The 27,819-nt window shown below is 48.5% G+C and overlaps 1 protein-coding gene across 1 annotated transcript in view; it reads right to left on the bottom strand.

Moving 5' to 3' along the window:
• PLCG2 (phospholipase C gamma 2) overlaps positions 1-27,819 on the bottom strand; it is a 151,615-nt gene that overhangs the window by 33,742 nt on the left and 90,054 nt on the right. Inside the window, exons 17-28 of the mRNA XM_090261181.1 lie at positions 27,275-27,450; positions 25,875-26,075; positions 24,816-24,935; positions 19,659-19,839; positions 18,070-18,141; positions 14,688-14,797; positions 11,420-11,516; positions 10,029-10,095; positions 8,046-8,203; positions 4,037-4,139; positions 2,521-2,730; positions 881-1,026 (exon numbers count right to left, since the gene is read on the bottom strand). Coding sequence (XP_090117307.1) covers positions 881-1,026; positions 2,521-2,730; positions 4,037-4,139; positions 8,046-8,203; positions 10,029-10,095; positions 11,420-11,516; positions 14,688-14,797; positions 18,070-18,141; positions 19,659-19,839; positions 24,816-24,935; positions 25,875-26,075; positions 27,275-27,450 — 1,641 coding nt within the window. The remainder of the gene's footprint in view (positions 1-880; positions 1,027-2,520; positions 2,731-4,036; positions 4,140-8,045; positions 8,204-10,028; positions 10,096-11,419; positions 11,517-14,687; positions 14,798-18,069; positions 18,142-19,658; positions 19,840-24,815; positions 24,936-25,874; positions 26,076-27,274; positions 27,451-27,819) is intronic.

Here is a 27,819-nt window from a genome sequence, read left to right as displayed (position 1 = left end):
CTCCCAGGTCTGTCATGAGAAGCGCTAACAAGTTCTGCGTGGATGGTCTAGCAGGGAGCTCAGTTTGGGTTCTAGCATCAGACTACACAAGTTCAAGGCCAGCCTCAATTTCTTTATCAGAGAAGTCCTAACCACCTTTGGAAGTGGACCCCTCCACTGTTTCCCTCTCATGGATGAGGAAATGGGGGTGGGGAGTTGGGGTGGGTTCCCACAGCTGTTAAGATGAGCCAGGATCAGAGCGCCCATGCCATTAGAATAAACAGGTGAACCTCACCTGAGCACAAAAACACATCCTCCCGCACCCAGGTGGGCACCTACAGAGCATTTAATCGCTTGATTTCCCAGCTCCTAGGAAAGGATGGGGGAGTGTGGTTTTCTTTTAAAGGCCTTTAGTTACAAACACTTCATGTTTTTCTTCCTTAATCTTATGAGAAATGCCATTTATTTTTCTACCTTGCATAGTTTCCAAAAGAGAAAAAAACACAAAGGCAACACAGTCTCTCAGAGTTGAGTGAATTTAGAAAAGCTTTCACCCTTAAAACTGGACATTGTGGGGACAAACATTCCCCTCCATAAAGACCAAATGGCCATCTTCCCATATGCTTTCTCTTTCTCTTTTCCTGGCCAGAAACTATCCTTGCTGGGACCCAGGAGAAACCCTCCTGAACCCTTAGCCCCACAGATAACGGGTAAGGCGACCAAGATGGATTTGAGACAACCTCCCTTCCTCCCCAGGAGTGCACTATAATTAAGATCCTCAAGCCATGCCTGGGTGATGATGTTTTAAACAAGTTGACAGGTGTCACTAGGCACAGGACTGTGCCCTCCCAATGCCACGGGGCCCTGGCTCCCTGGGCGAGGATGGAGAGTGGGGCCTTACCTTGACTGTCAAGGTCATCTGAATCTTCCTCTGGGACTCGGGTGGCATGGGGTCGTACTTCTCCGTCCTCATGCTCTCAGGCTGTAGGATGTAGCCGGTCCTCCCGTTGAGTGAGAACAAGGCCTGATTCATCTGCATGTACTTGTCTGGGAAGGAAAGGGCACTGCCACTGTGAGCCAGGCGGGACAAGGCTGGCCTCCCGGGCCAGGAGGTGCCGGCAGGGAAAGATTTACACAAATCCTTCCCAAAAATAATCTGAGCCAGTTATTAAAATAAATATCTAAACTCAGAGAAAATATGGGTTTTTTAAAAATCCATTGAAAACCCATGTTACTAAAAGAAAAACATGGGCTTTTTAAAACATCTCAGATGAGGCAACACCTTTCCAAGTATGATACCAAATCCAGAACCATTAAAAACAAAAGTATTAAAAACCATTCAAAGCTAAAAATTTCTACATAGAAAAATAAATTCCGTAAAAGTTAAGAAATACTGTGGAAAGAAAAAGCCCTCTCACTGAAATAACAGATAAATAAATATATCTAAAATTAACCTACTGAGAGATCTGATCAATGTGTGCTATAAATACCTAAGCCCCAATAGAAAGGCTGGGCCAGAAGCATGAACAGATAGTTTGCAGAAAAGAAAAAGCAAGTGCTTCCTAATCCATGAGAAACTGGTTCATGTGACTCATAATAAGGGGATACCGATAAGGGGAGGTTTAATGACAATATGATGGCAAAGATGGATCAAACTAAGTTAGTGAACTTATGCCAGAAGGATGTATTCGAACACTTTCCCAGTTGGCATTGCCACCCACTATCCCTACGGAAGCATGTGGCCGAGTGTCTCAGCTCAGGCACCACTTGGTACAGGTGGTCAGTGGCTGTCCTCAGGGCACTTGACCAAAATGCTAGTGCTGTCTGACCCACCCTGCATGTCTGAGAACTGTCTCGCAGATGCTCCCAGAAGGTTACAGAAGGAAGTGCCATCTGGAAGAGCGAAGGACGGGGAATAACCTACATGGGCCTCAGCAGGGGGCTAACTGAATAAAGGATGGTTCTAGTCAGTGGAATCCTATGCAGGCATAAAAGCAACAGAAAGGACATAACTGATGAACAGAGCCCCAAAAGAGGGTTAAATAACCACAAAAGTGCAAAACACTGTGATTTATGCTACTGTTTACGTAAAAGAATTTCACATGTTGGTTTTCCCCAGCATGTGAATCTCTCTGAAGGAGTGTCTGAGCATGAAGCCCTCAAAGACAGATGCACCAGGAAGAGAGGAGTTTGCTGAAGAGAGCCACTGAACACCTTGATCCTGCTGTGCCTGAAGCTGGGACAACTCCTAGGGTTTAAAATTAACTGAGCTAATGAATTTCCTTTCTCTCTTAATCCAGACTAACTCAGGGTCTGTCACTTACCATCACAGAACCTGCCAAATACAAGTGCCCGCTGTCAGGTGCGCCTGTCAGTCTCCTGAAATCACTCTACTCACATGCGGGGCCTCACACTAGCATGCTGGTTGAACCAGTTCCTAAGACAAACCACAATGTATCCCACCAGTGGCCCTAGAAGACTGTGCCTGGAATAACACCACCGTCATCTTAGATTTACTGGCCACAAGCCATCCCCCCTTACCTGCAGTCTGGAAATTGAGTGCTACCATTTGGGAGCCACACAGCCAGAGGCGGAAGGGGTCGTAGTTGGAGGAGTCCACCCTCTGTCCCTTCGGGTAAACACGGGTCAGGGCCTTCTGATTGTACTTCAGGAGATCCATGGGTTTCTGTCTCACAACACTGTCAGCCTTCGTCTCCACAAAAGAACGAATTTCTCGGAAGTCGGGATTTTCTGCACAAAGAAACAGAGTCACCATTTATTGTGTCTCTTGTGCATTTTCTTAACGTGAAGGCTTATAAATTGAAACCAGGAATCTCTCTCACAAACATGCACATGGTTCTGACGATACTGCCATAATTGGGACTGCTACAGGCTCCTGCCCTCAGGGATCCTAGCTATTAAAAAGGATCCCAGTGTTCCCACAGCCTTTTCATCTAGGATTATTGTAATTTCTTTTTGTTTAAAATTGCCAGCAGCCTTACACAAGAAAACACCAAAGAGGTACAATTAGATAGGGGGAGTGTCGGGGAATGGCCTCAGGGATCAGCAGGTAGGAGGGAATCTTAGGAATGGCTTCGTCATCAAAGATGCTGTAGATACAAATGAGTGAACCAAGCCTCTTGGCAGAGGGAGAATGGACTGCTTGTAGGAAGGGCTGTGATAGAGAAGGGGGAGAATAAATGGGAGGAGAAGGAGAGGAGCATGCAAACAATGCTCCAGCTGCAGTGCAACAGCCCATAAACCTGCAGAGTGCAGGTGCCCAGGGAACAGCCTCCCAGTGACTATTAATTCTGGGGTTTAGTAGTGTTTCTCTGGTCCTTGGTCCTAGAATCACACATTCTTGAGATCAAAGATAGGATCTGCGCAAAAGGTTCAAAGAAGGGGGGACAAGAATGTGAGTGGGATCATTATAAGATCAAAGAACTGACTACTTTGGAGAATTTGGTAGAAGAGTCATTTCTGAATCCTTCTGTGCTGGATAAGGGCCTCAAAGATGTAGCCTCATATGGCAGATGAGACTTTGCAGATATGATTAAATTAAGGAGCTTGCCATGGGGAGATTATGTGGGCCCTAAATGTAACCACAGGTCCTTATAATAGGGAGCATTTTGACGACACAGAAGAGAAGGCCATGTGACCAAAAGGCTGCCACAAGCCGGGGAATGCTGGCAGCCTCTGGCAGGGGTGGCTCAAATCTGCCCACACCTTGATTTCAGCATAGAGATACTGATTTCACACTCCTGGCCTCCAGGAATGAGAGTATAAATGTATGTTGTTTTCAGCCGCCAAGTCTGAGGTGACTTGTTATAGCAGCAGTAGGAAACTACGCTGCCCACTGAGAGGGTTCTTCTTCTCAGAGGCCGGAAGGCCCATGATACTAGCAGCACCCTGGCTCTGAGGGCAAATTCAAGGGGAAGCTCTGCCTGGAGCGGTGAAAAATGAGCAGGAGCCACACTCACGGTGCCCTGTGACCATGCCAGATCCAGGGGAAACAAGAGTTGTCACCACGTGCGGAGGCAGTCATGGGAGACAGTACCTAAGTTGTCTTTGGTCTTGCTGGTCGGCTTGCAGTAGACGACCAGGTCCGAGAGCTCGATGGCGATCGACTGGTTCTTCTCCCAGTACCTCATGTTGTTCTCCTGTTGGGCCAACTGCCTTTAGTTCCAGTGCCCCGGCCAGCACCGAGAACTCCCATCCCCCCAGCCCGCCTGGCATGCCTTTCTCCCCTCATTCCCGTCTCCCCTTGTGGCCCTCCTGCACGCACCGGTTTTTAATATGGTTGAATGTCTTCCCTTCCCCTGCCCCTCCTCTCACTCTTTCTTCCTCTTGGTCAAAATTCTTGACCAAATTGCCTCCACCCATGACTGATCTCACTCACCACACGACTCCCTTAACCCACTGCTCCCGGCTTCCTGGCCTAGCCTTTCCTCTAAAAGCACGGTTATAGTTCATCCAATTCTAGTTCTCCAAGCCCGTGACCTCATGTCCTCCTGAGCTCTGTAGACCACAGCATCCTTGTCATAACTTGCTGTCCCCTGCAGCCCTCTTCTCTGAGGCCGAGGCAATATGCACAGTCTCCTCCTGCCTCTGCTTTCTCTAAAACACCCCAGAGTTCACATCTCAGGTCCCCTGAACCACAGCAGTGACCTCCTGGCTTCTCATCCTACAGCCCCCATCATCCCTCCCCTGCTGTTCCATCAGATCTCTCTTCCTCCTGGACCCTTCCCAAATCATGCCTTCTCCAGGAAGCCTTCCTGGATAACTCCAGCCAGAACTTGGAAAAAGATATCGCTTTCCTCAAACCTAGAGTGCTCACTATTTCACCCAGGCCTGGCCTTGCTTGGCCTCACTCTGTCCCTTGTCTGACTGTCCTGCCCTGATATCGTTCATCACTACAGCCGAGACCTTGCTTCCCCACTGAGACATGTCCCTGGGGAGCAGGGCCCCACAGGCATCAAGTGTTTAGGTGACAGGTAGAAAGAGGGGCTACCCAACACAGTGGCAATGACAGTGGGACCTGGAATCAGAGACCTGGGTTTGAAAGCTGACCCTGCTATTGATTAGCTGGGTCAATTGGACAAGTCATAGACTCTATCTCTGCACCTCCGTTTCCTCAACTGTAAAATGAGGCTAACAAAAGCACTCCAACAGGCACGTGGCGAACAAGTGGGGCCCCTCAAATTGCTCCAGAAATGTCCCCCAGGCAAGGATGGAAAAAGTCCAATCTTTAAATAAGCAGGTGTAGGCATCCAATTTCTTCTGTAAGAATGCTTTCAACCCATGAGTGCTCACATAAATCCTGGGGCCAAAGTGGACCTCAGCAATCAGTGACCAGCAAAGAAGCCTTTTATATGAGCCCCGTCAGTGACCACAACACCAGGACAGATCTGAATGTGACCACAGGCCTCCAAAATTTGCTCTAGCTCACCCATGCACGCACACCTAAATTTCACCAGCCCTTTCCACACTTTCTAAATGCAAGCCACGGTGGTGCACTAGAGGGGCTGGGATGGGCCAGGAGTGAGAGGCAAAGGAGATGTCAGCCGCACAGTAAATAGGAAAATGCTGTCAGGGAAACAAAAGCCTTACTCATTTTCAGATTTCAGGTGTTTCCTCCTAGACCTTGTATCAACTTGGCTTTGTGTTCTTGGTGATTTCTCCATGGGATTGTTTGGAAACATAGCAACAACACAGTTCGGCTCTAATGACAACAGAATTGTTTTCAGTGGGGGTGTGGTGGGGAGCCATACCTATGGTGAGTTGTGAAATTTTGGCCTCACAAAGCACAGAGCAATGACATGTTACAGGCTTCATTTTTTTTTTTTTTTAACCTTAGAGGAAGACAGTTATCAGTTTAAGATGAAATACCAGTTGCTTCCTCAAAATCTTATAACTGGCAGATTTTGCCTGTCGGGCCATCTCAGAATATGAAGTCACAGCACATTCCATTGGTCAGGCTTTGAAAACTCACTAACTAGACAGATCTGAGTGACTGGTCTTTTGCTGTGGACTAAAGGAGGCCAGAGATGGTGGGAAATTAGAGCCCTGAGCACGTTCGTAGGGACAGGCACAACTGTGAGGCCTCGGTGAGGTTTTCCCAGCAGTACGTGCAGCGCTCACCTCACTCTGTCCCCAAAGGCAGCATGCGGCCTCCTTCCTTGTTCCCACACCAGCTCTTCCCACTGCTGGTTGTGCCCAGAGCAAGACTCAGTCAACTCTGCTGACTCCTCTTTCTTAAACCTTCATATACAATAAGACTTTACAAAATTCTCCTAATGACATTCGAGCAGATGTAAAAACCAATTAAAGAGGAATGTAGATCAAAGCAGCCTTGAACAGTGAGGCTTAACTTCAGAGAGAAACTTTCATGCAGGAGAGGAGAGACAGGGCAGAGAACCTTCGAGTGAAGTCACACTTTTCTGCATGAGAAGTGGAGAGCCAGGATGAGCCGGCAGAGGGCGTCATCGCCTCGCCCGCTCCGCTCTGAGCCCGACACAGCCCACTTTCAGGAGAGGTTTGGGTGCCCGAGACTAAAGTCTACAAAGAACAGTTGCTAAGGGCTTTCTCATTAGTGTTTTCTCCATCCTCAGCGTTAGGCACCCAGAACCACTAATACTAGAACATGCTTAAGAGGCTCCCATGCCGGCAAACGGCCCATACAGTTCATGATAACAGAAGACAGGGGAAATGGTCTTTCAAATGACCCCTGGGACAGTGGCGCCCCCCTGTGTCTTGGAGCTGTAATACATTGAAGGCACAGAGGCGAATGAGATGCTCCCATCAGGAAAAGTGGGACCAAAGAAACTTGCTGCCCACAGCTCATCATAAGTGACTGGGGCTGGTGTGACAAGCCTTGGGAAGAATGAGGACCCACGTGTGAGGCCTCTGACTACATCCTGGGACAGGAAAGACGACGGGCCCTACCAGGGAGGGTGTCCATTCTACCAGCTCTCTATAGTCTTCTAAAAAAGAGGACTTCACTCCAGGGTGTTGAAAGGGTGAATCAAAGTGACTGAAGACTGGCCAAGATGTGAGGTCCCCCAGGGGGAAAAGAGACTAGGCTGCTGGGGCCTGGCCTTCCAAGTACATTGAAGGAAGAAGACCCATCAAGAGGCCCAAGAGGTCCTGGGAAAACTTTATAACGTCAGTCCTTTGGGTCCAGACCTGTCTTAGAAGTGGGTACACGGGACACCCTAAAACTTCTCCCCAGTTCTATGGCCACAGGAAAGAGCAGGTGGCACCTCACACTCGCCTGCGTCCTCCTGGTGTGACAGCGACGAGAGAGGGTTACACACCATCGCAGGCGGAGCCCTGGCTGAATGTTCGGCGCCCAGCCTAGCACTTCTCATGCTTCATCTCATTCCATCCTCGCTTCATCTTCTGAGTTAGGTACTTGGCTCCTCATTTTGCAAACAAGGAAACGGAGGCCCAGAGACGTTAGGTTCCTTGTGCAGGGTACAGCCCTGCCAGGAGGCAAACTGGAGTCTGCCTCACACTAAACCTCCTGTTCTTACCCAGAACCTCACCCTTCTCAGAACGCTTCCAACCAAACACTAGTGCCCCGGTCAGGTTAACCCTGCCAACTTCACGCCCATCTAGAGTGGCAGTTCCTCCCTAAGAACACGAACTTGTGGAGGGAAAGAACGGGATCTGTCAATTACAGTTTTCCCAGGGCCCACTGCAAGTCCAGGGAGGCAAGCTCAGTGCGTGCTCACTGTGGGAGGGATCCAGCCTGCTTTGAACAAGGTTTAGAGACAAGAAAATGCTCAAAATAAGAAAGGCAAAACTTTCCTGTGAGAATATGGCCCCAAACATCAAGAGTCACTGCCCACACTCTGAGCCTCCTGAAGCTTCCCAGGGGACCTCCAATATCCCTTTGCTCTACTGAAATGACTGACGCTTCCCTATTGTCTGACCCCACCCCATCGCCTCTCGGAATTGTGTGTGGGCCCTGGACCTGCTCCTCCTGCTGCCCAGACCCACCTACGACTCTGCAGATCGCCAGAGGCCTGAGAACACCAGGCCCACGTGAGCAGGAGGCCTACCTTGGTGTCAATCTTCCAGGTGATCTGCCGGATGCTCTGAAACCATTCGAAGAGCTCCTCCACCCTGTCTGTAGCAAACTCCACCGGAGGGTCGCCCTGCTTCTTGGGCTCCAGGATAAAGACGAAAGGCTTCTGGTTTTTCCCATGTGGGGCTTTCACTTTGGGGAGAGAATAACACAAGTCTTTATCAGCCTGTTAGAAAGCCACGAAGACCAGACTTCCCAATGCAGAAGCTACTTCGATCATGAACCCAAGTGCCACTGCCTGGTCAGTGCTGACTGGGACGTCTGCTTTGTATCAGGCAGCGTCTGGACTCTTTACACACGTTACTGGTTAAGATGCGCAGCAGCCTGAATTGCAGTCTCCAAAAAGATATGTCTACATCCTGACCCCCGGTACCTATGAATGTGACTTTAGTTGGAAATAGAGCCTTTGCGGATGTATGTAAGGATCTCAGGATGAGAGAGTCTATGGAGTTAGGGTGGACCCTCTATCTAAGAACTAGTGTTCTTATCAGAGAAAGAAGAGGGAAATTTGAGACACAGATGCAGGGAAGATGGCCCATAAAGACACAGGCAGGGATTGGAGTGACGCAGCCACAAGCTAAGGGACACCAAGGATGACCAGCAGGCACCAGAGGCTAGGAGGGAGGCATGGAATAGATTCTCTCTGCAAAGCAAGTGTTTTCTAATTTAGAAAATTAAGGCTATGAAGGGAGAAATAATCTGCCAAGTAACTTTATTCACGAACATCTCTGAGCTCTTATGCACCAGGCAACATTCTAAGCAGGTTACACACACTGTATCTTATTCAGTCCTTATCTCAGCCTTTCGGGGGATTACTCCAGTCACCTCCCTCTTACGGGAGAGGAAACAGAGACTCGTTGAGGGAGAGTGACACACAGCTAGTAACAGCAGAGCCGACGCTTGAATCAGGCCTGATCCGAGCTTCCCATTCATACCCCTGCAGCCATGTACCTGTGCTCTGCAAATACCATGCAGGAGACACTACAAAGAGCAACACAGGTGAGTCTCAGCTCGTCTGTTAACTCGCCTGGGAACCTCAGGCAGGGCTTGTGGTCATTCAGGTGCCTGCTTTTCTCATCTGCTAACTGGAACCAAGAATCCCTCTCTTACCTACCCTATTAATTGTTGTCAAGAAAAATAAAAAACAGGTAATAAATGGAGAAAGCAAAGTGCTGACACTAGAAGTAGAAATTTCCTGGTACAACTGTTATCTGAGGCTTAGGACCACGCTCAGGCCTCCCCAGCAAAGGTCTTGGAGGGAACAGGCCCAGGCTAATGACCTGATGGGCTGCATGGAGCCGTGGAAACGTGGGCTGCCCTGAGAAGAATGCTGCGTGGGCTTCTTGCACAGAATGTTCTTCTCACTACCTTCAGTCCCTTCGCAGGGAAACTGCTATATCCCCACTAAAAAGTGGGCGTGGCCGAGGCTCAGGAAGGCCCGTGCAGTTCACAGGCCTGGCCCCACTGTACACACCTCGCGCCTGAGCCGTGCAGTCCCATCTCCCCTTGCACCAGACTGCAGGGTGGGCAGGCCAGGTCTCCTGATGGCCAGCTGAGCAGCCGGGAAGTGGAGGTTCAGAGAGAAGTGACAGGCCTGGGGTCTCATAGCAACTGAGAGGCAGAGCTGTGCTTAGAACGGGACACTCCCAACTCCGCGCTGTCTCAACAAGCCCAGCTCCTCGTAGAAAAGCACAGGAAACCCAGGCGGATCCCTGAAACGCTGATGACGCTGGGATAACAACATCTAACATTCGTCTAGCACTTACTCTGCATAAGACTCCGCGTTAGCACTCTGCAGATATTAATAGCAGACCTAACATTGCAGTCAGCCAACAGCCTGGCCCAGTACTCAACTTCAGTGAGAGCTGCCTCCCTGCTGGGGGTGGTTCTAAGGCCAGATTGGGGGTGGGGGCTGGATTTGGGTGGGAATCCAGGCAAAGGCCACATGTGCACGTACCAACATTATAGGCATTGAGATCCAGTATTCCTCTGCAAAGAGACCCTAAGGGATTGTCTTCAATAATCTGTGAAGGAATAAGACATAACTCATGTTAGTTTTAACAGGATATAATCATAAAAGACAACAGTTTCCAAAGCACACCGTTTAGCAGAGACACTGCCAGTGGAACTGTTTAAAATGCATTTTCATTACAGGGTACGTCCAGGGAGAGAGAGCTAAACAATGAAGCATGTGACTGAGAGGGACCAAGCAGTGAGCAGGTGCCGGCAGGTTTGGCATTTCATTTTCCAAGCCATAAAAATGTGCCTTGTGAATTCTAGAACAGGTTTTGAAGCATTTCCATGGATCTGGTTTCAAAAACATCCCAGACCCTTTATTCTGACATTATTATGAGATGGGACTCTGGCCTCCCGAAGTCCAGCTCGAGAACCTGCTGTGAATCCCCACGTCCCATGGAAGCAACACCCACACTCTGTGATATGACTTTGAGGCTTTCTGGGAGCCCCGGTCAGCCTTCCAGCTCTCTCCCAGGGTCCAGGTAAAACAAGGAAGACCCCGGTGTGAGGAGAGCTGGAAGAACTGGGCATCTTCCCATTGCGTGTCCTCCCCCACCCCTCCCTAGCTAATGCTGTGTGGGTAGGGACACCATGACAGACACAGTGAAGGGGTCATTCCTCTGCCTCAGATTGAGCACACTGAACACAATCACACTCCCACCACCACATCTTTGCTTAGGCTGTACCTCCCACCTAGAATTCCCTGTCAGTGTTTTTGCTGTTGCTCTCTAACTTATCTTTTAAGGCTCAAATGCCCCTTCTTCCATGCAGCCTTCCCAGATTGCCCCAACTCCCTTAGAAAATTCCTTGGGCTCAAACAGGACTTTAAAGTTCTCAGTACAAAGAGTTCATCCTTGGTGCAATGCTGTCACACTGAGAGTGGCTGCTCTTTGAGCCTTCTGGGCAAGAGGAGGGAGGGAACAGAAATCTGGTTTGCAATGTCACCAGGAAGGCCTCAACTCACCTTCCCCTTTGGCCTGCTTACTTACTCACACCAAGCACGTTCTGAATGTCTGGCTGGCCAAACTAAATGTGTTTCATTTGCAAGCTGCTCTAAGCAAAGGACAAATTCCCCATTTGCCCATTTTCACTCTAGAGAGATTTCTCTTACATATTCAAAGCCTTCCATCCCAGCACAACCTGATTAAAACATGGTCTGTGACAGTGACTTTCACCCACAACAGCTGGAGGGACAATCCTGATTTCCATGTCACCCTGTTTTAGGGCCCCATAGGGACCATACGGCAGTGCGTGTAAACTGTACCCACTGAGATGGCCCAGTAGATTCCCCGATGGATCAGCACGTCCCTCCCTGTGATGGTCAAGACTCACCTGCTGCTCCAGATCCTCCACATCAACCGTCGAAATGTCCTCGACATAATTGGATGGGAAGTACTGCTGGATTCGGGTTCCATAGTCTCCTTTCCACCTAGACAAAGACAGGGCATGAAGGGCCTTGCTAGACAGTGTAAATGATCCATTACAGCTCCTTAGATTCCAGCTGCCGGGGGGGGGGGGCGGGGGGGGGGAGGCAGCAAGGGCCCGAGTGACCAGAGGAGGTGTTGAGCTCATGGAGCATTTCAAAGGGATCCTCTGCTTTTCTTTATTAGCAATGAGTGACTGTGGGGAGGGGGTGCAGAGGGGGAGATTCTCTTGCCATTTGGTCAAAGACATCAAAAGTCAAAAGGTTCAGTGCTTCATGTGGGCATCACAGGCCACATGAGACACAAGCTCTATTCCAGAGCAGGGACCTCCATGAGTTTAGAGACAAGGGTGAGATAAGGAAGGTTCTGGAGCCAAAGAGCCCGGAATCCAGTTCCAGCTCCACTACCAACTACATGGGTGCTCTGTGCCATCTGTAAAATGGGGATAATCCCAGTGCCTCCCTCAGAGGATTTATTGGGACTTTGTGGGTTAACACGTGCTGAGAGCTTTAAACAGCACCTAGTACACAGTAAGTGCTAAACAGTGTTAGTTCTTGTTGTTCAGCTAAAGTACCACCCCAACCTTCTTCCTACCTCTGTAACAGCACTAATAACAACATGGGACATAGTTGAGCTATGTATGTGTCTTGACTCCACTAAACTGTGGCATTTCCAAGATTCGTGCCCCATGTCCAGTGCCTAGACACGCAGTGCTCCTCCCTCCAGCACCCCTTACAGGCCACTTCCTGTAGCCAGGAGCACTTTCCAGAATGCATCTCTGACCATACCCCACTGACAGCTCCCAGACTCTTCAGAATCTAGTCCAGACTCTTCAGCGCGGCAATCAGAGCCCACATGGTCTGACCCCAGGGACTCCTGGGCCTCACTCAACTCCTGCCTCTCCATGATTCAAACTTGACATTCTTTCCAAACAACCTGTCACCCCCCCCCCCGACTTGTGCCCCTGCCATGCTGCTTAGCTTCCATGCCTTGGTCCATGCCTTTCATATCCAGCTTGCTCCTACTGACCATTAAAGATTCAGGTTAGGTGTGCCTCTTCCAGGGAGCCTTCCCTGACTGACTCCTAGGCTGGTGCTCTTCTGTGCTCCTGTGGGATCTATCCCTGCAGATGTCAGAGCAGTCCACATCTTAACTTGCACACCTGTTTTCCCCACTATGTGAAACCTTTCTCAATCTTAATCAAAATCTGTACCAGTGGTGAGAAATGTTTCACTGTTTGTTGACCTGAATAAGCAGAGTAAGGGCCAACTGTCTCACAGCCTCATATAGATACAGGATCACCAGTTGTAAGATATTTTCACCTTCATTTCTCCAGGTCTCTCTCAGGCAAAAGCTGGCTGTATTCAGGGTGACTGTTTGCCCAGAATTGAGTGATTTGTGCCCATTGTCCAGGAGTAATTATTAACAATAAGATTCTCGTCACTCTCAAATACATCCTGGTATGCACAAAAATTAGGGTCCCCTCTGCTATACTGCAACCAGTTTGGGAGGATGCAACAAAAAGGGGTCTGACACAGGCATCCCACTAGATGGCACTATTGTCGCTGGAAAGAATGAGAAATGGGGGGACCTCAGCTGGGTGGTTTACCCACAGTCGCTCAGAAAAGGCCCTCATGCCAGTCTCTTAACTCATCTCAAGACACCAGTCTTGGGAATCTGTAGACTTCCACATCAGAGCAGTGAAGAGGCATGAGGCTGATTCTCACACGCACACACACACACAAACACACAAGTATGTGATCTGCAGTGATTACCTGGGCTCCACCCACAACTCGGTATGTCAGTCTTCCTCACAGACAGAAATGAGACCTTAGCCGAGGCAGGGTGCGGATGCACAGCAAGGAGGCGCTGCGACCTGGGGGAGACCTGGATCCTGGCCGCACCACTCAGCAGGTGGGACCTTGGGAAAGTCAAACCTCTGTCTTGGAGGGAGGTGGATGGACTACACTGTGGTTGGTAATCTGGGGCTGGGATCTTGCAAGGAGGAGCTCTAAGTGTTCCAGCGGGGAGGCCAGCGGGGGCTCCAACAAGTAATTCTGCTGTTACCTGTTTTGACTCTGGGAAATCCAGGTAAGAATTGGGTTGGAGAGGGGGGTTCTCTAAATTAAAAACTTTGAAAACCTCTGGACCCAGTACATGAGTTAGGTTAAGAGTTGAGGCTCCATAGTCAGAAGGCCTGGCTTCAAATCTCAGCTTGCTGAGTGGCCCTGGACAAGTTACTGTTCTTCTCTGTGCCAGGTTACACGGCTGTGAAATGCAGGTACTGACAGAACCAGCCTTAGAGGGTCATTACATGGATTAAATGAGTTATTTCAGATGAAGTGTTTAAAACAGTGCTTGATACATAGAGACACTCAACTTGAGCTGCTATTCAGATTTCTAGGTCAGGTTCAGCTATCTTGTGGGAAGAAGAGAAACTGATCTTGTGAGGTGCTTGAACCTCTTCCAGTGCTCATGGTTATGAACAAATCCTTATGAAGCTAAGGTAGAAATCACCTTCACAGAACCACCTACCCCAGGGCCTATGGCTGGATAGTGATATTTTTTTCCCCACAAGAAAAGAGGGAAGAGCTCATAAACCCTAGCACACCAGGTATCTTTGGCCTAAAATGTGCCCTCTGCAGTCTAGGATAGGATGGGGCCATTGCAAAGGGCACAGGACTAAGCCATTGCATAAGATTTTGAATTTAAAATAATTCACAGGCTTATATAATAGGAAGAGCCTGTGCATTTTTAATAGCTGTGAAACTTCAGAAAGCTTCATTCACCACATCTGTAAAATGGAGATAATCACAGTCCTAACTCCACAGGGTTTGTAATGAAGATTTGGTTAGATGATGTATGAAAGCAATTAGCATAGTGCATGGCATACAGTAAGACCTCACTAACAGTAGCTGCTATTACAATTGAAATAATATATAATATGACGTGATATGATATTATGATATGTGATATAATATGATAATAATTATTATTGTTGCTTACCCACTCTTCTGAACAGAGTACACATGTATCAAGCCACTTCCCAGAGAGGGTAGAACAGGTCAAAGCCAGCTCAGAACACAGATAAAAGGGGTCGGCGCTCGGCCAGCACTTGTGTCTCATTACCAAAAAGTGACCAGTTAAGGTTCATCCAGCAAGCAGCTCAGCCTTACCAGCCCCCGGGCTCCTTGGAGACGTTGTGAATGAGGGCGCCACGGCAGAAGCTCAGCTCGTCACTCTGCTTGGCTTTGTAGTCATACAGAGCTTTCACAGTTCTCTGAGGCTTTCAGGGAAAACAAAAAGGAAAAGATCAGGCCCTGACATGAGTACAGGGAGGCGGCTGCGTTCACTGGTGCTTTTGGTTCTTCTCCTTAGGGAGCGGGAGGCTTCAGCCCAGGGTTACAGCGCCATCTGCTGGCAAAGTGCCAGCATTGCAGAGGATCCATAGCCTCAAAAAGTCACCAGGGAGATAGGGAGGAGCATGGTCAGAGCCAAGGGCACCTCCGAGTCAAAAGTAACCAAAATTGCTCAATTTCCTCAACAATGAAAGAATATGCCTTTCATATTAAGTCACAACCAGCACTTCTGAAGTCCTCAGTGCCCACGCTCAACATTCCTCTCGAAGTTCAAATTCAATACCATTCCTGGCTATCCTGGGCTTCACCAATATTTACCTAGGCCAAGGGTCCCCTTACTAGACTCCTGCAGGACACTGACATTTTGCAAGAGTAACTGAGGAACTTTTTCATGAAATTCATCAAGAGGTGAGCTTTGCACTGGCAGAAGCAAATAAGCCAGAACTTACTCAGGATAAAGTCTGTCATCAGTGAAATCTTTTAATGCTTGCTTGGCAAGCATAAAGCCATGGCAAAATGAATACCCATGCAGCAAGCAAATATTAATGGGAAAACCTCTGAAATTGTCAAACCTGTTTAGATCAGCAACACCCTACACCCACCCCGCCAAACCACCCAAAGGAATAGGAACAGGTTTTACAAGGAATCCAAGAGAACTGTTCCTTAGAGCAGAGGCCCTGGAGTCAAACATATGGGTTCAAATTATTGCTCTGGTCCCTACTACTATATAACCTTGAGGCTCTCTAAGCCTCAGTTTCCCCATATAGGAAATGGGAATTAAAACTTTACGTGCTTCACAGGGTTGTTGAGACTATTAAATGAGATCATGTAATGACACTATCTAGCATTTATTAAGGGCTTACTATAGTCAAAAACACTGCTCCAGGCCTTTTATCGATAGTAGCTCCTTTAATCCTCCCAACAACTTTAACAAGGAGGTAGCAGCATTATGCCCATTTTACAGATAAGGAAACTGAGGTACAAAGAGATGAAGTATCCTTGCCCATGGTCAACCAGCTGGTAGGTGACTGAGTGCAAAGATAAATAAATTAACATTGAGTTATTGCTACAGTGCATGGATGTTCCTCAAGGAGCAATCTAATCTGGGTTCTGCAAGCTCTGCCCTAGGAACTTCTGACCAGAAGGTAATCAGGCCTCCTTCCCTTGTCTCCTCCACTGGCAACTAGAGCCTGCTCTGCCTGCGCACCTTGCTTCCAGGGTGGACATAAGAATCAGAGCCACATCTTTCCCCATGAATCTCCACATGTCACTGCCAGGCTCCAAAGCCACGAGGAAGATATATAGCTAGTGTCAGAGGCAGGGGTACCATATGATGGCTTCCACAAGGAGCAAGTCTCCAGCCTGACAGGTGGTCCCTCATGAACTACCCAGAAACAAGCCACCCATCAGATGGCTTGCAGCAAAGCAAAGTGGCTAAGAGTGCACCTCACAGCCAGAATGCCTGGGTCCAAATTCCAGCTCCACCTCTTCCTAGCTATGTGACCTCAACAATTATTCAACTTCTGTGTACCTCAGTTTCATCTGTACAATGGGCACAAAATATAGTACCCACTGTATGGGGCTGTTGTGAGAATTAATGGGCTGACAAGTGCTTAGAACAATGCTTCATGTGTGGTCATTGATATGTTACCTATTATTATTGATCCAGTCATTCAGTTCTAAGAACTCATCTAAAGGAAATAATGCAAAAGATGCCCAAAGCCTCCCGCATGAAGTTCATTTTAGGATTAACCAGAAAAGCAAAGACCAGAAATTACTCACAAGGCCATGGATGGGGACACAGCTAAACTGGCACAGCCACCCAGAATACTGTGCAGCATTGAAAACATTCTTTTTTAAAGTTAAAATTCTAAGCCACGTATTTCATCTAAATTACTTGGCCTACCAGGTTAGACAGAAACGGTCATTAAGAAGATTAGCAATGGCGAAGCCCACATGTGGCCAAGTGGCAAGCGAACAGAGAGGAATAAAAATGACAGATGCAGGTGGAGGTGACTGTAAAATACATGCAAAGACCAGCAGAGACAGAACACCCAACAAGAATGCAGACGGCTACTGCATTAGGATGGTGAGACTAGGACTGGTTATCCTTCCTCTTTTCAAAATGTATTTTTTATTGTTATATCATTTTTCAATCATAATAACAGTAATAATTTGATTTTGAGGCATTCACCTCAGCGGAGCAACCTGCAATCAAATTCAGCATGCAGTCATGTTTTGCTTGGCTCACGTAGCATGAAAGATTTTTCTCTACAACTTAATTTAGCTGCCAGGATTTAAAAATGTGGAGATCCCACATAAGACACCTAAGTGACTGGCTCATCGTGAGAAATCAGGAGGCCTGGCGTGCTCTCTGGACTGCTCATGGGGAGCGGCTGCCCTTGAGGTAGGCAGTGTGTTCCTCAGTTTACCACGGTCTCCACCATCCCCATGAGGCCACATCATCCTCATGACCAAAGCATCGTAGCCTCCAATACAAGTTTTTGGTATCAAACTAAGTCCTCTAACACATTCCACACACAGCTCCATCTGCCACCAGCTGTTCAAGATGTCGTTTCTTGCTGAAAGGGATTTGCATTGGCCAAAGATACTAAGTTTAAAAAGTAATAATAAATTTGTCTGTGGCTTTCTACAGAGCCCACCAGCGGGGCCCCTTGCTGATCAGGAATTTCAGGCTAACTGTGCCAGAGAGCCCCTCAAACAGAAAATTCGCATCACACTCCCACACAGGCTCCAACTGCATTTGAGATGAAACCAGAGCGAGGAGGAGCTGGGGGCTCTGAGTAAAATCCCACCTTCCTGCATGAAATTAACACTGCAGCTGGGTGGGAAAGTGAGATACTGTTCCACTGCAAGGAGGTCAGTGAACCAGGTGGAATTTGTAAACACCACCAACTCAGTGGGTGAGCAAGAAACATTTGAAAAACTTTTAATTAGAAGCTGTGTGGCCCAAAGGTGATTCATCAAACTTCAGCATTTTAGCATTAGGAAGGAATTCTTATTAACCTCTTCCATGAAATGAGATGGCATATTGTCAATCATCATTTCCTCTTTAAAAAAAAAGAAAATTTTTGGCCAAGTTTCCCAAAATGTTCCCTTGCTCTATTATGGCTGGGATTTGGGCTCCATGTCCATCTAGTGACCAGGAAATAGTGCAAATTAAAGGTTGTGACTGTACCATAGAAGGATTGATCTCACTGGGATCCACATACATTCTGCTGACGTCATACAGGGAGTTTATATCTCTTTCCTGCAAAAGAACAAAGGGAAATAAGTGGACGCATCCATGCTCCTGGGTCAGCCCCTACACAGAACAAGGATTCCAGGTGCCCTGTGGTTTCCTGCCCTCTGGTAGAAGAGAGGAAACCTCACAATTGACTCATGTCTCATGGGGGGAGAGAGTAAGAAGCTATAAAGAAGGTCCCCCAAATCTGGAAACTTGACTTCAAAATGAGAAAGGGCCTATCCTGGCCTACTATGTGCAAGGCACTGTGCCGCTTTGTGAAACACAACCCTGAGTGTGCTGGAGCCCGCAGGATGTCTCTTCCTGACCCGCAGTCAGTGTCAGTCCCTTGAAACTGGCCACCATGGAAGCATTTACACCACGGAAATGGACAAATGCCACACACTGGGGCTTCCTTCCGCAGAGAACTGGTTACACGTTTACTGCACACGCTGAAAACCCACCCTGCCCTCCCTCTGCCTCTTCCCCCGGGCTCTGGCCCCACCGGCCAACCTGCTGTCCCTCAGAGTCACCCCAGTGTTTGTGCCACGGCTGCTCCCCACGTAGACCCAGCTTCCATCAGAGCAACCAAGGCCAACTCACTGCCTCATTGAGGTTTCTGCTCTCATTTTAACCCTCAGCAGGAGGCCTTCGCTGGCCTCCCCTGCCCTAGTCGAACACAAGACCCACCCCTATGGCACCATCCTGTTTGATTTTCTTCCCTGTCATTCACACTGCCTGAAGGCATCTTAATTATGTGACTGTTTGTTACCCAGCTCCCCTGACTAGAACCTAAATTCCCCAGGGCAGCCTTGTGTCACCATACTCCCAGGATCTAGAACAGTTCCTGGCACATGGTAGGTGCACAATAAATCTCTCATTAATAAGTTAATAAATGCACCCGATAGGTAATCAGATCAGGTAATCAGATCAGGTCTCTTTTCTGCTCAGAGCCCTCTAGTGGCTCAGAATAGAAGCCAAGGTCTTTCCATGGCCCTGCACCACGCAGTCCCCGTAATAAGCCCATTCTTCTTAAGTTCTACTCCCACCCTTGCTCATTCAATTCCTGCCACACTGGCTTCCTCTCTGCACCGGCAGACATGCCCTCACCTTGGGACCTTTGCACTTGCTGTTCTTCCTCCACACAGCTGCATGACTCACTCCTTCAGCCCTGCTGGTGTCTGCTCAAATGTCTCCTTCTCGGTGAGCTCTTCCCAGACCACCTTTGAGAACCTCGTCCACATCATCCTGAATACACTTATCACTTACCCACCTTCTCAGTTAGTTTATCTCCATGGTACTTATCACCACCTTGTGCTGCTCTGTATATTTTTCAATTTATCTCATTTATAATGTCTCCCAGACACTAAACTATAAGCAGCATAAAGGCAGAGTCCTAGTCCACTGTTTTCAATTTTGTATTCCCAGGACTAGAACAGTAGCAGATACATGGTAAGTGCTCAGTAAAAGTTTGCTGAATGAACAGATGAATTACAACCTCACACAAGATAGTCCAACAAATGACAAGGGACTCAATCGCCTACCATATTGTAGCGCTCCAGGAGCTCGGGGGTCACGGGGTAGCGCAATTTCATCTTCCTGTAGAGCGCGTGCTTCTCGTAGTAACTGACAAGCTCCACGAGACTCTCGAAGTAGGCAGAGGTCCCCAGCACAAAGTGCCGGCCATCCCGGTTGATGCGACAGTGCTTCACCTTGCCCTTGGCCCTGGAGGGGTAAGACCACATGGGGCTGTCACACTGAGATCCTGGCAGCCAGACAACTGCTATACAATCCCCAACTCTTAGAAGCAACCTAGTTATCCATCCTTGGGGGATCAGAGAATAAACAGGGTACAACACGCCTGTGGAATACGACGACATGGGTCTTTTCAAAACAGATACAGAAGAGTCTGTACCTCAGAAGAAACACCGCTGAGCAACTCAACCGCTAACTCCTCTTGACCTTCCCTGCCTCCCCAACTACAGGACTTGACTTTGGAAACATCAGATCAGGGCTGGCAAACTATGACCCACCCCTGGTTTTGTAAATAAAGTTTTATTGAAACATGACCACAGTCATTGTTTATATATTGCCTGCAGCTGCATTCACTCTACAATGGCAGAGTGGAATAGTTAAAACAGAGACCATATGGCCTAAAAGGCTTAAAATATTTATTTTCTGGTTCTTTACAAAAAATGTTTGCCAGTCTCTACTCTAGAAGTCTGGGACTTCAATCCTAAATCCTTAAATCTTATCTAAAAATGCTCCAACTACTATAAGAATGCCGTTTTTTGTTGTTGTTTTTTTCCCCCCAAAAAGGAACTAAGTCTTATTTTTAATCCTCACCTGAGGATGTTTTGTTGATTTTAGAGAGAATGGAAGGGGGGAGAGAGGGGGCGCCGGGAAGAGAGAAAGAGACCGAGAAACACTGATGTCAGAGAGAAACATTGATTGGTCTCCTTCTGTACACACACCAACCGGGAAGTGAACCCACAGCTTAGGCACGTGCCCTGAAGAGGAATTGAACCCACAGCACTTTGGTGTACAGGACAGCGCTCCAACCCACTGAGCCACCCAGCCAGGGAAAGGAAACAAGACCTTTATTTCGTCACCCATTTGAAGCAAGAGGCAGAAAACAAAAACATTCAAAATAAAACAACCTCCTCAGTCTTACTAGCTTTTATCATCAAGAATAGAAACATTTGGGAAGATAAGTGTTGACCTTAACTTTACAGCCCAAGAGCATCTTTTTATTAAATCTGTCTAATAGCAGTGACTATGGGTGAACTACTCCTCTTTTTAAAAATGTTGCACCTTAGAGACATTTTTTATAGTTTTAAAAACATTCATCCTGTTTAAACCTTTTTTTTTAAGCCCTCTTAAAAAATGCTGGAAGACTTGTTTCAGAAGTTTATCTGCAGTGATATTTTAATAATTTTTTTAAAGAAATACTGAGTAGAAAAACAAGTTGCAGAATAAAACCATAGTATGATCCCATTTGTATTTTTAAAAATAAAACATACTACCCACACACAAACGGCACTATATATTTTCCACAGGCACATAATATATGTATATAATTTTTTTTTTCTAAATGGAGACACTTGTTAGAAACCTGTGCTTCCTACCAGGGCAAGGATTGAGATAAACAGGACCACAAGGGGCTTTAGCCTTCACTGCAATGTCTCAATTTCTTATAAGGAGAATAAACTTAAGACAATTAAAAATTAATTTTAAAGTTTTTTACAAAAGTCCCCGAGGGTAGGGAGGCTGTTGGATGTGAAGAGCGTCAGGTTCTGGCTTCTTGCTCTGAGCCTGATTCTTCCCCACCCTGCTGGGCAGCCGCAGCCCCTGTCTCCTGGGGCGTGTTAGGACTCCTGCCTGTCAGGCTGCCCAGGGTAAGCCCTTTGCAATGGGCCCCGCCCCCACAGGGTACCCAGCAAATGAATGATTAGGAAAACAGAACCAAGGTCAAGCCAAAACGAGCTTTTCCGGGGCAAGAGGAGGTGGAACAGGGCTGGAGTGTGAACTGTGCTTTCAGGCGCGTGTGTGGCTACAAGTCAGTGGTCACCACGTTTTGAGGTCTTAGCTTCACCAAGAGGCCACTGGTCCCACCAAGGGATGCCTCCCACTCTCACACCCAGACAACAACGTCATCTCTTCCCAAGGATCTGGAAGCCGATGCTTCTCTGCTGTAGAAATCTACCCAGAGGTTCAGTGTACACGCTCAGAAGCCAGAACCATGCCCAGCCCAAGAGAGGTACCCCACAAACCTATGTACTAGGAGGAAAGGGGCCCAGACCTGTGTCCTCCTCTGCCTGGAGCACATCCTCCACCTCGTCCCCCAGAACTCCTATTCCCCGTCACCCTGCCTGACCTCTCCCTGTGGCACCTGTCACACATTTACAGCAATCTGTTTATAGGACTACCCCCTAGAGGCAACAAGGGACAGTGATGTCCATCCCACACCCTGACCTCATGAGTTTTTGAAAAAGTGTGTGTGTCCTGGACAGGAACAGGTCTTTTTTTTTCAATCTTCGCCCAAGAATATGCTTCCTTTTTTGGGGGGGGGTGGGGGGAGGCATTATTGATCTTAGAGAGGGGGGACAGAAAGCAGAAAGAAAAACATTAACGTGAGAGACAAACATCAATTGGTTGCCTCTTGTACGTGCCTCAACTGGGGATCGAACCAGAAACCTAGGTACATGCCCTGACCAGGGATCAAACCAGCAATCTTCTGGTGTATGGGATGATGCTCCAACCAGCTGAGCCACTTGGTCAGGGTAGGAGGTCATTTTTGACTGCTACAGTGACTGAGGGCCCCCAACAGGCACGCAGCAGGGGAAAGCCAGACGCTCATCATCTCACACAATGGAAACAGCCATCCCCTTCCCTCCTCTTCAGGATACAGCCTTGCTGGACTAAGCCTTCCTGACAGAGAGACTCATTCAGCCAGCACTTACTGACCACCTGCTGTCTCCCAGCCCGTGCGAGGTAAGAGAAAACTGGTTAACACAGTAAGCACTCAGCCTGTTTTGTCTTCCTTTCTGTTTGGCCCCCATATCTGATTTCACCAATAGCTGGCGGCCGGAGATCTGTGTAAGGTTGCAATAAGACTGCATGTATATCTTCAGATATGTTTCTTGTATGTGTTTATCACAATCTGTACTCTGTAGTCTTTTAGAAATGCTTTCTAAATACTTTAGAAAAGTATACTGTCAGTCACCAGTGACTGACGCAGTCTGAACGGAAAGTACAGTGCCAGTCACCAGTGACTGACATGGCACTTAACGTGTTAAAGGCAAGAAACACTTGAGAGTAACATGACAGCTCTCATCCCCACCACACCATCGACCTTGCGAGAGCAAGACCAGGCTAGTTTTGTCACGTCTCTATTTTTGGAGCCCAGCACAAGGTAGGTGCTCACTGCACAGTTACTGATTCCTAAAAATTAAAAACTCTGGCTTTTAGGGTGTCTCCAATTGCAAGGGGATGACAGACATGCAGACAGAATGGGGGGCGTACGTAAATCAAGTATCAATTTTCATCTACATGGTTCCAGTGAATGGACCCCAACCCCACTGCCAGCTTGAGGGTGCCAATTAGAATCCTGGCACCCAGCTCAAGCAGGGGCCAGTGGGGGTACATGACAGGACTCGTCCTTTCTGCTGGACACCATCCTGGCCACCCGCATAAAGCCACCTGCGAATGAAGCCAGAGAGGAGCAGCTTGAGGCTGCCAGGTGAGGCCTGCATCCAGGCCTGGTGGAGCATCTCTGCGGGTAGCCAGCAAATCCTAGCTATTTTGGTTGCTTGAGCCATTGAGTTAGCTTTCTGTCATTTGTACCCAACAGCATCCTGACTGACTGACAGGACGATAACATGATCCCCAACACCTAGCGTGGTGGTTGCACAGCAGATGTTCAATCAATCCAGCCCAATTCCATCCAGGCAGAGGAGGTACCACTAAGAGCTTCGGGGGAAAATGCCAAGAAGTCCAGGGCCTCCCTGCTGGCAGCACAAAATGCAAAAGAGCCATGCCAGCACACACACACACACACACACACACACACACACACACACACACACAGCCTGGGGACAGCCAGGGCAGAAGGGGCAGCCTGGCAGAGGAACCCAGGGGGATGGGCAGGGCAGCGGGACTGGAAGGAACAGGAGCAGCCTGGGCACACCAGGGACCCTCCTGTCAGCTGCTAACCTCCATCACTACATGGGGACATGGGCCCACAGCTGTCACCTCCTCCCATTTTTCACAAGAAGCAGTCTGAATTTTCAAGTGAAATTTCTCAGTTTTTAACATCACTATGCAGGGGAGCAAAACAGCCACAGGCCCAGTCTGACCCAATTTGAAGGCCGCTTGCTTAAGACCTCCCAGGGAAGAGCACAGGCTTTGGAGGGGAGCAAGCCCAAGTCTGACATTCCAGCTCAGCCCAGGACTATGCTGTGTAGCTCCAGACAGCTCACTTTACCTCTCTGAGCCTCCATGTCCTTACCTGTAATAACTGGATCTACCCCTCACCAGTTTCAATGAAGGACTCAACCACACGAAGCCTCAAAGGCAGCCCAGTGTCTGGGACTTTAGTTAGGAACTCATACAGCAGCCAACCTTCTGTTCGCATCATCAAGAATCCACTGGGGCTTGGAGGACGGAGGGACAGTACGTTGAAGTGGGTCTGGGCCCTACCTCCAACATCATCATTGGTGGAAACTGAAGGAGTCTGGTGTCACCGAGTGGAATTAAAGCCGAGAACCACAGTCCTGGAGAAGGCTGGTCTATACAGCCTTCTCCCAGGCAGAGCTGGGTGGCAAGTAAAGCTGGGAGGAAATCAGATCTATGACATCACTGATCACGGCTGCCAGAGGTGCCTGGGTTTGAGTCCCAGCGCCACTACTTACTGGCTGCACGTTTCAGCAAGTTACTCACCCTCTCTGCACCTCAGCTTCCTCCTCTGAAAAATAACCGTCATGGTCACAGATCGTTAAGAATATAGACCACTGCCCAGCACACTGAAGGCACATATTAATGTAGGCTGCTTTTGGTATTATTATTGCCATCATTATTGTTGAACCTCTAGGGAGAGAACACTGAGCTGACCCTCCACCTGCAGTTCCCCCTTGTTCTCCATGCCTGGCATTCCAGAACCTCCTGGGAGAACACGCAGCAGGTTCTGTCCCTGTGCTTACCTGAAGGTGATGGCATAGGAATCGCTGCCTTCCCGCTTCCGGATGAGGAAGGCGCCATCCCGGGGAACCCGCATCAGCATGTCCTCCGCTTCTCCCCGGCTCAGCCCGTCATAGTACCACCTGCAGCACAGGGCGGGAGACGGCCAGGTTAGGGGCCACCCAAGGAAAGGAAACAACAGGACTGAGGACACCTGAAGGCCCCAGAAACCACTGTGGAAATCAGGGGTCCTCCCATCCAGAACACCTCTGACGATCGCATTTTTAAAAAGACCACCGAGAAATAGCTTTGTGAAATGTTCGTCTGGTGGGTCTGCGTGAAGCATAAGAGAATAAATCAACCAATCTTTACCACCCCCCCATCCCCCACCTCCCCAACTCTGAATTGCCAGTATCAGGGGGGGGGGGAGCGGGGGGCTGCAGAGAGAATTGGAGGCAGAGACCACAGGGAATAGCATTTTAGACAGGTTTTTTGTTTATTTGTGTAGTTGGTCCTTGCTTCCTTTTAAATATGTGAAATAGCACATTTTCAAAGGCAATGCGTATGAATACAGACAAGAGAAGTGAAATATCAAGCTGCTGTAAGTTATATGGCTTTCTCAGAAATGTGTACTTTTAACAGCTTCCTGATTAAAAATTGTGTTTTTCTTTTGTTCACAGAATTGCTTAACCCTTTGCAAAAGCATTGCTGAAATTCACTTCACCAAATAAAAAATGAAGGGGAAATCTTTACCATTATTTTTCCCTCATTCGCTTTCAGGACAAACAAGAATAATCTTTGACAAATAGGAAGACATCACTAGGCCAAAATTAATCTCTGAAAGCCAAGTCCCAGGAGTTCAGGACTATGAAGATAAAGTAGAAGAAAGAAATGAGGCAAAAGTAAGGGGGAGCAGGTATTTGGAAACTGTGGCCACCCTGGGAGCTTTAAGAGACCCCAGAGGAATTTGGGCCCTAGTACACCCCCAAGGAAGGCTTTCTGATGATGAACACAATCTGCAGGGGTATCTGCACCCGGCCAAACCCATTGATGCGCTGCCCCAAGAGCTCGGGCTCACGTACGGCTTTGATTCGTGGGGGTTGGGGTTGGGCACGGGGTCAGTGAGCCGGAGCTCAAACTCGGCACAGCGCAGGTGCGTCTCACGGTAGTGCTGGATGAGGGCGTAGATGCTGGTGAATGTGAGGTTGTCAGTCAGGTAGTACTTCATGGTCCCGCCCTCCATGGTGGAGCGGATCCGGCAGTGCTGGACCCGGCCAGACCGCCTGTGGGCAAAGGGACAATGTCAGTGCCAAGGCCAGGCCAGCTGGCCTTCCTGCACCTGGGTGTCAGAGAACACAGGCAGGGGCCAGAAGTGCAGCTGCGGTCCTGACCGGAGGACTCTAGGTGTGGCCACACAGGCCTCCCTCTGCTCCTAGAATAGACCCCAGACTTCAGCACAGGCTGGTCCTTTACTGGATTCCAGAACATTCTACCTCTGTCTGCCACCCACTACCCCCTTTGACCTACATGACTCCCACTCTGAAGCCAGAAGACCTAGGTTCAAACTCTGACTCTGCCACATGATCTGTCCTCTCTGAACTTTTATATCATTATTTTAGTGGTCAAACAACGATAATAATAGTATCTGCCTCACAGAGTTGTCCTGAGGATTCCAGGCACCAAACGTGCTTGAACTGCTGCTACCTGGCACGTGATAAGAATGTGTTAGCTATCAGAATTATCTGTATTTTATTATAATTTTTATCCTTCAGGTCTCAATTTAAACACCACTTCTTTCAGGAAGTCTTCCCTGACCACCACCCCCACCTCACCAACACTACATGCGACCCCTCTCTAACAGATTTTCATATCATCTTGCATTTTTCTCATTGCACAATCATGTATCATTTGCATGATTAAGTTTTCATTGTCCATCCTCCCCACCAGACTAATCTCGATCAGGAGAGAGACCTGTCCCAATCACTAATGAATGAAGGCATAAATGGAGGAGTGAGTGAGTGAATGAATGAATGAGAAAGTTCACCGCAGCTCAAGAAGGCTGCTTTTAGAATCTCCATTTAAAGGCAAGGAGAGGGAGCATGGAGGGAGTTGAGGGAACTGCCCAAGGTCATAGCACCCGATCTAGAGCTGGGATTAGGGGAAGGTGAGTGAGGCCACATTGTCTTAAGTGCAGAGTTGGATCCTGTTTTTATAAAAATGTTGATATTTTGTTCATCACCATTTTTGGCATTGCTTTTGACTTTCTAAATCATTGTATTGAAATAGCACTCATCTTGATTACTAAGTTTTGGGGCCTCGTCCACCTCACCCAAGTCCTGCCCCACACAACTCACTAGATGAAGTCTGGGTTCCGGTCCAGGCCTGCCCGTGTCTGGCCTGAGCTCCCACTACTTGCCACCCAGCTGCCCACGTGACCAGCTGTGAGGAGAAGGCGGGCATGCCCCGGGCAGAGGGCCGTTACCAGAAGGACAGGGTGTAGTCGTTGGGGAACGTCTCGCTCTCCCGCACCAGGAAGGTCCCGTCCTTGCCCCCCGTCTCAGAGCAGTACTCCTGCAACAGCTTCTCAGCGCTGGTCCTCTTCTCCACGTTCTTATGGAACCACTTCTCTCCGAAGTGAAGCTCCGTGGGGGGCGTGTCCTGGCCACAAAGACAGGAGGGGCTTCTGAAAACCTGGACCAGACCCCCAGCATCACAGGACTAGTCCTTCTTCACATGCTGATGCGGGGGACTGAAAACAGATAGAGGCTGGCCTCAGCCCGCCCTCACCCCAAGAAGTGTGGGAAGACAGTTTCCCTGGGCCTCCTCTGCCTGCTAACCTACTCTAGACAGCGCCCATCTGGGGTAGCCTCCTGGAGCCCCGAAACAAGGGGTAAGGGATCCCCAGTAGAGCCCTCACCCTAGAGCAAAGGAAGCCTGAGAGCCATTATGCCCTGGGAGCTCACTCAAGAAATAGTACTAAGGATGGCCAACAGCCTGAAGGGAAAGCTGGAGACCAGGCCAGAGGTA

Source organism: Furipterus horrens, unplaced genomic scaffold (assembly GCF_987537825.1).
Source record: "Furipterus horrens unplaced genomic scaffold, mFurHor1.1.pri manual_scaffold_13, whole genome shotgun sequence".
In the NCBI taxonomy this organism is placed as follows: domain Eukaryota; kingdom Metazoa; phylum Chordata; class Mammalia; order Chiroptera; family Furipteridae; genus Furipterus; species Furipterus horrens.
Note: the sequence above shows the minus strand (reverse complement) of the source record. Positions and strands in the feature narration are given on the sequence as shown.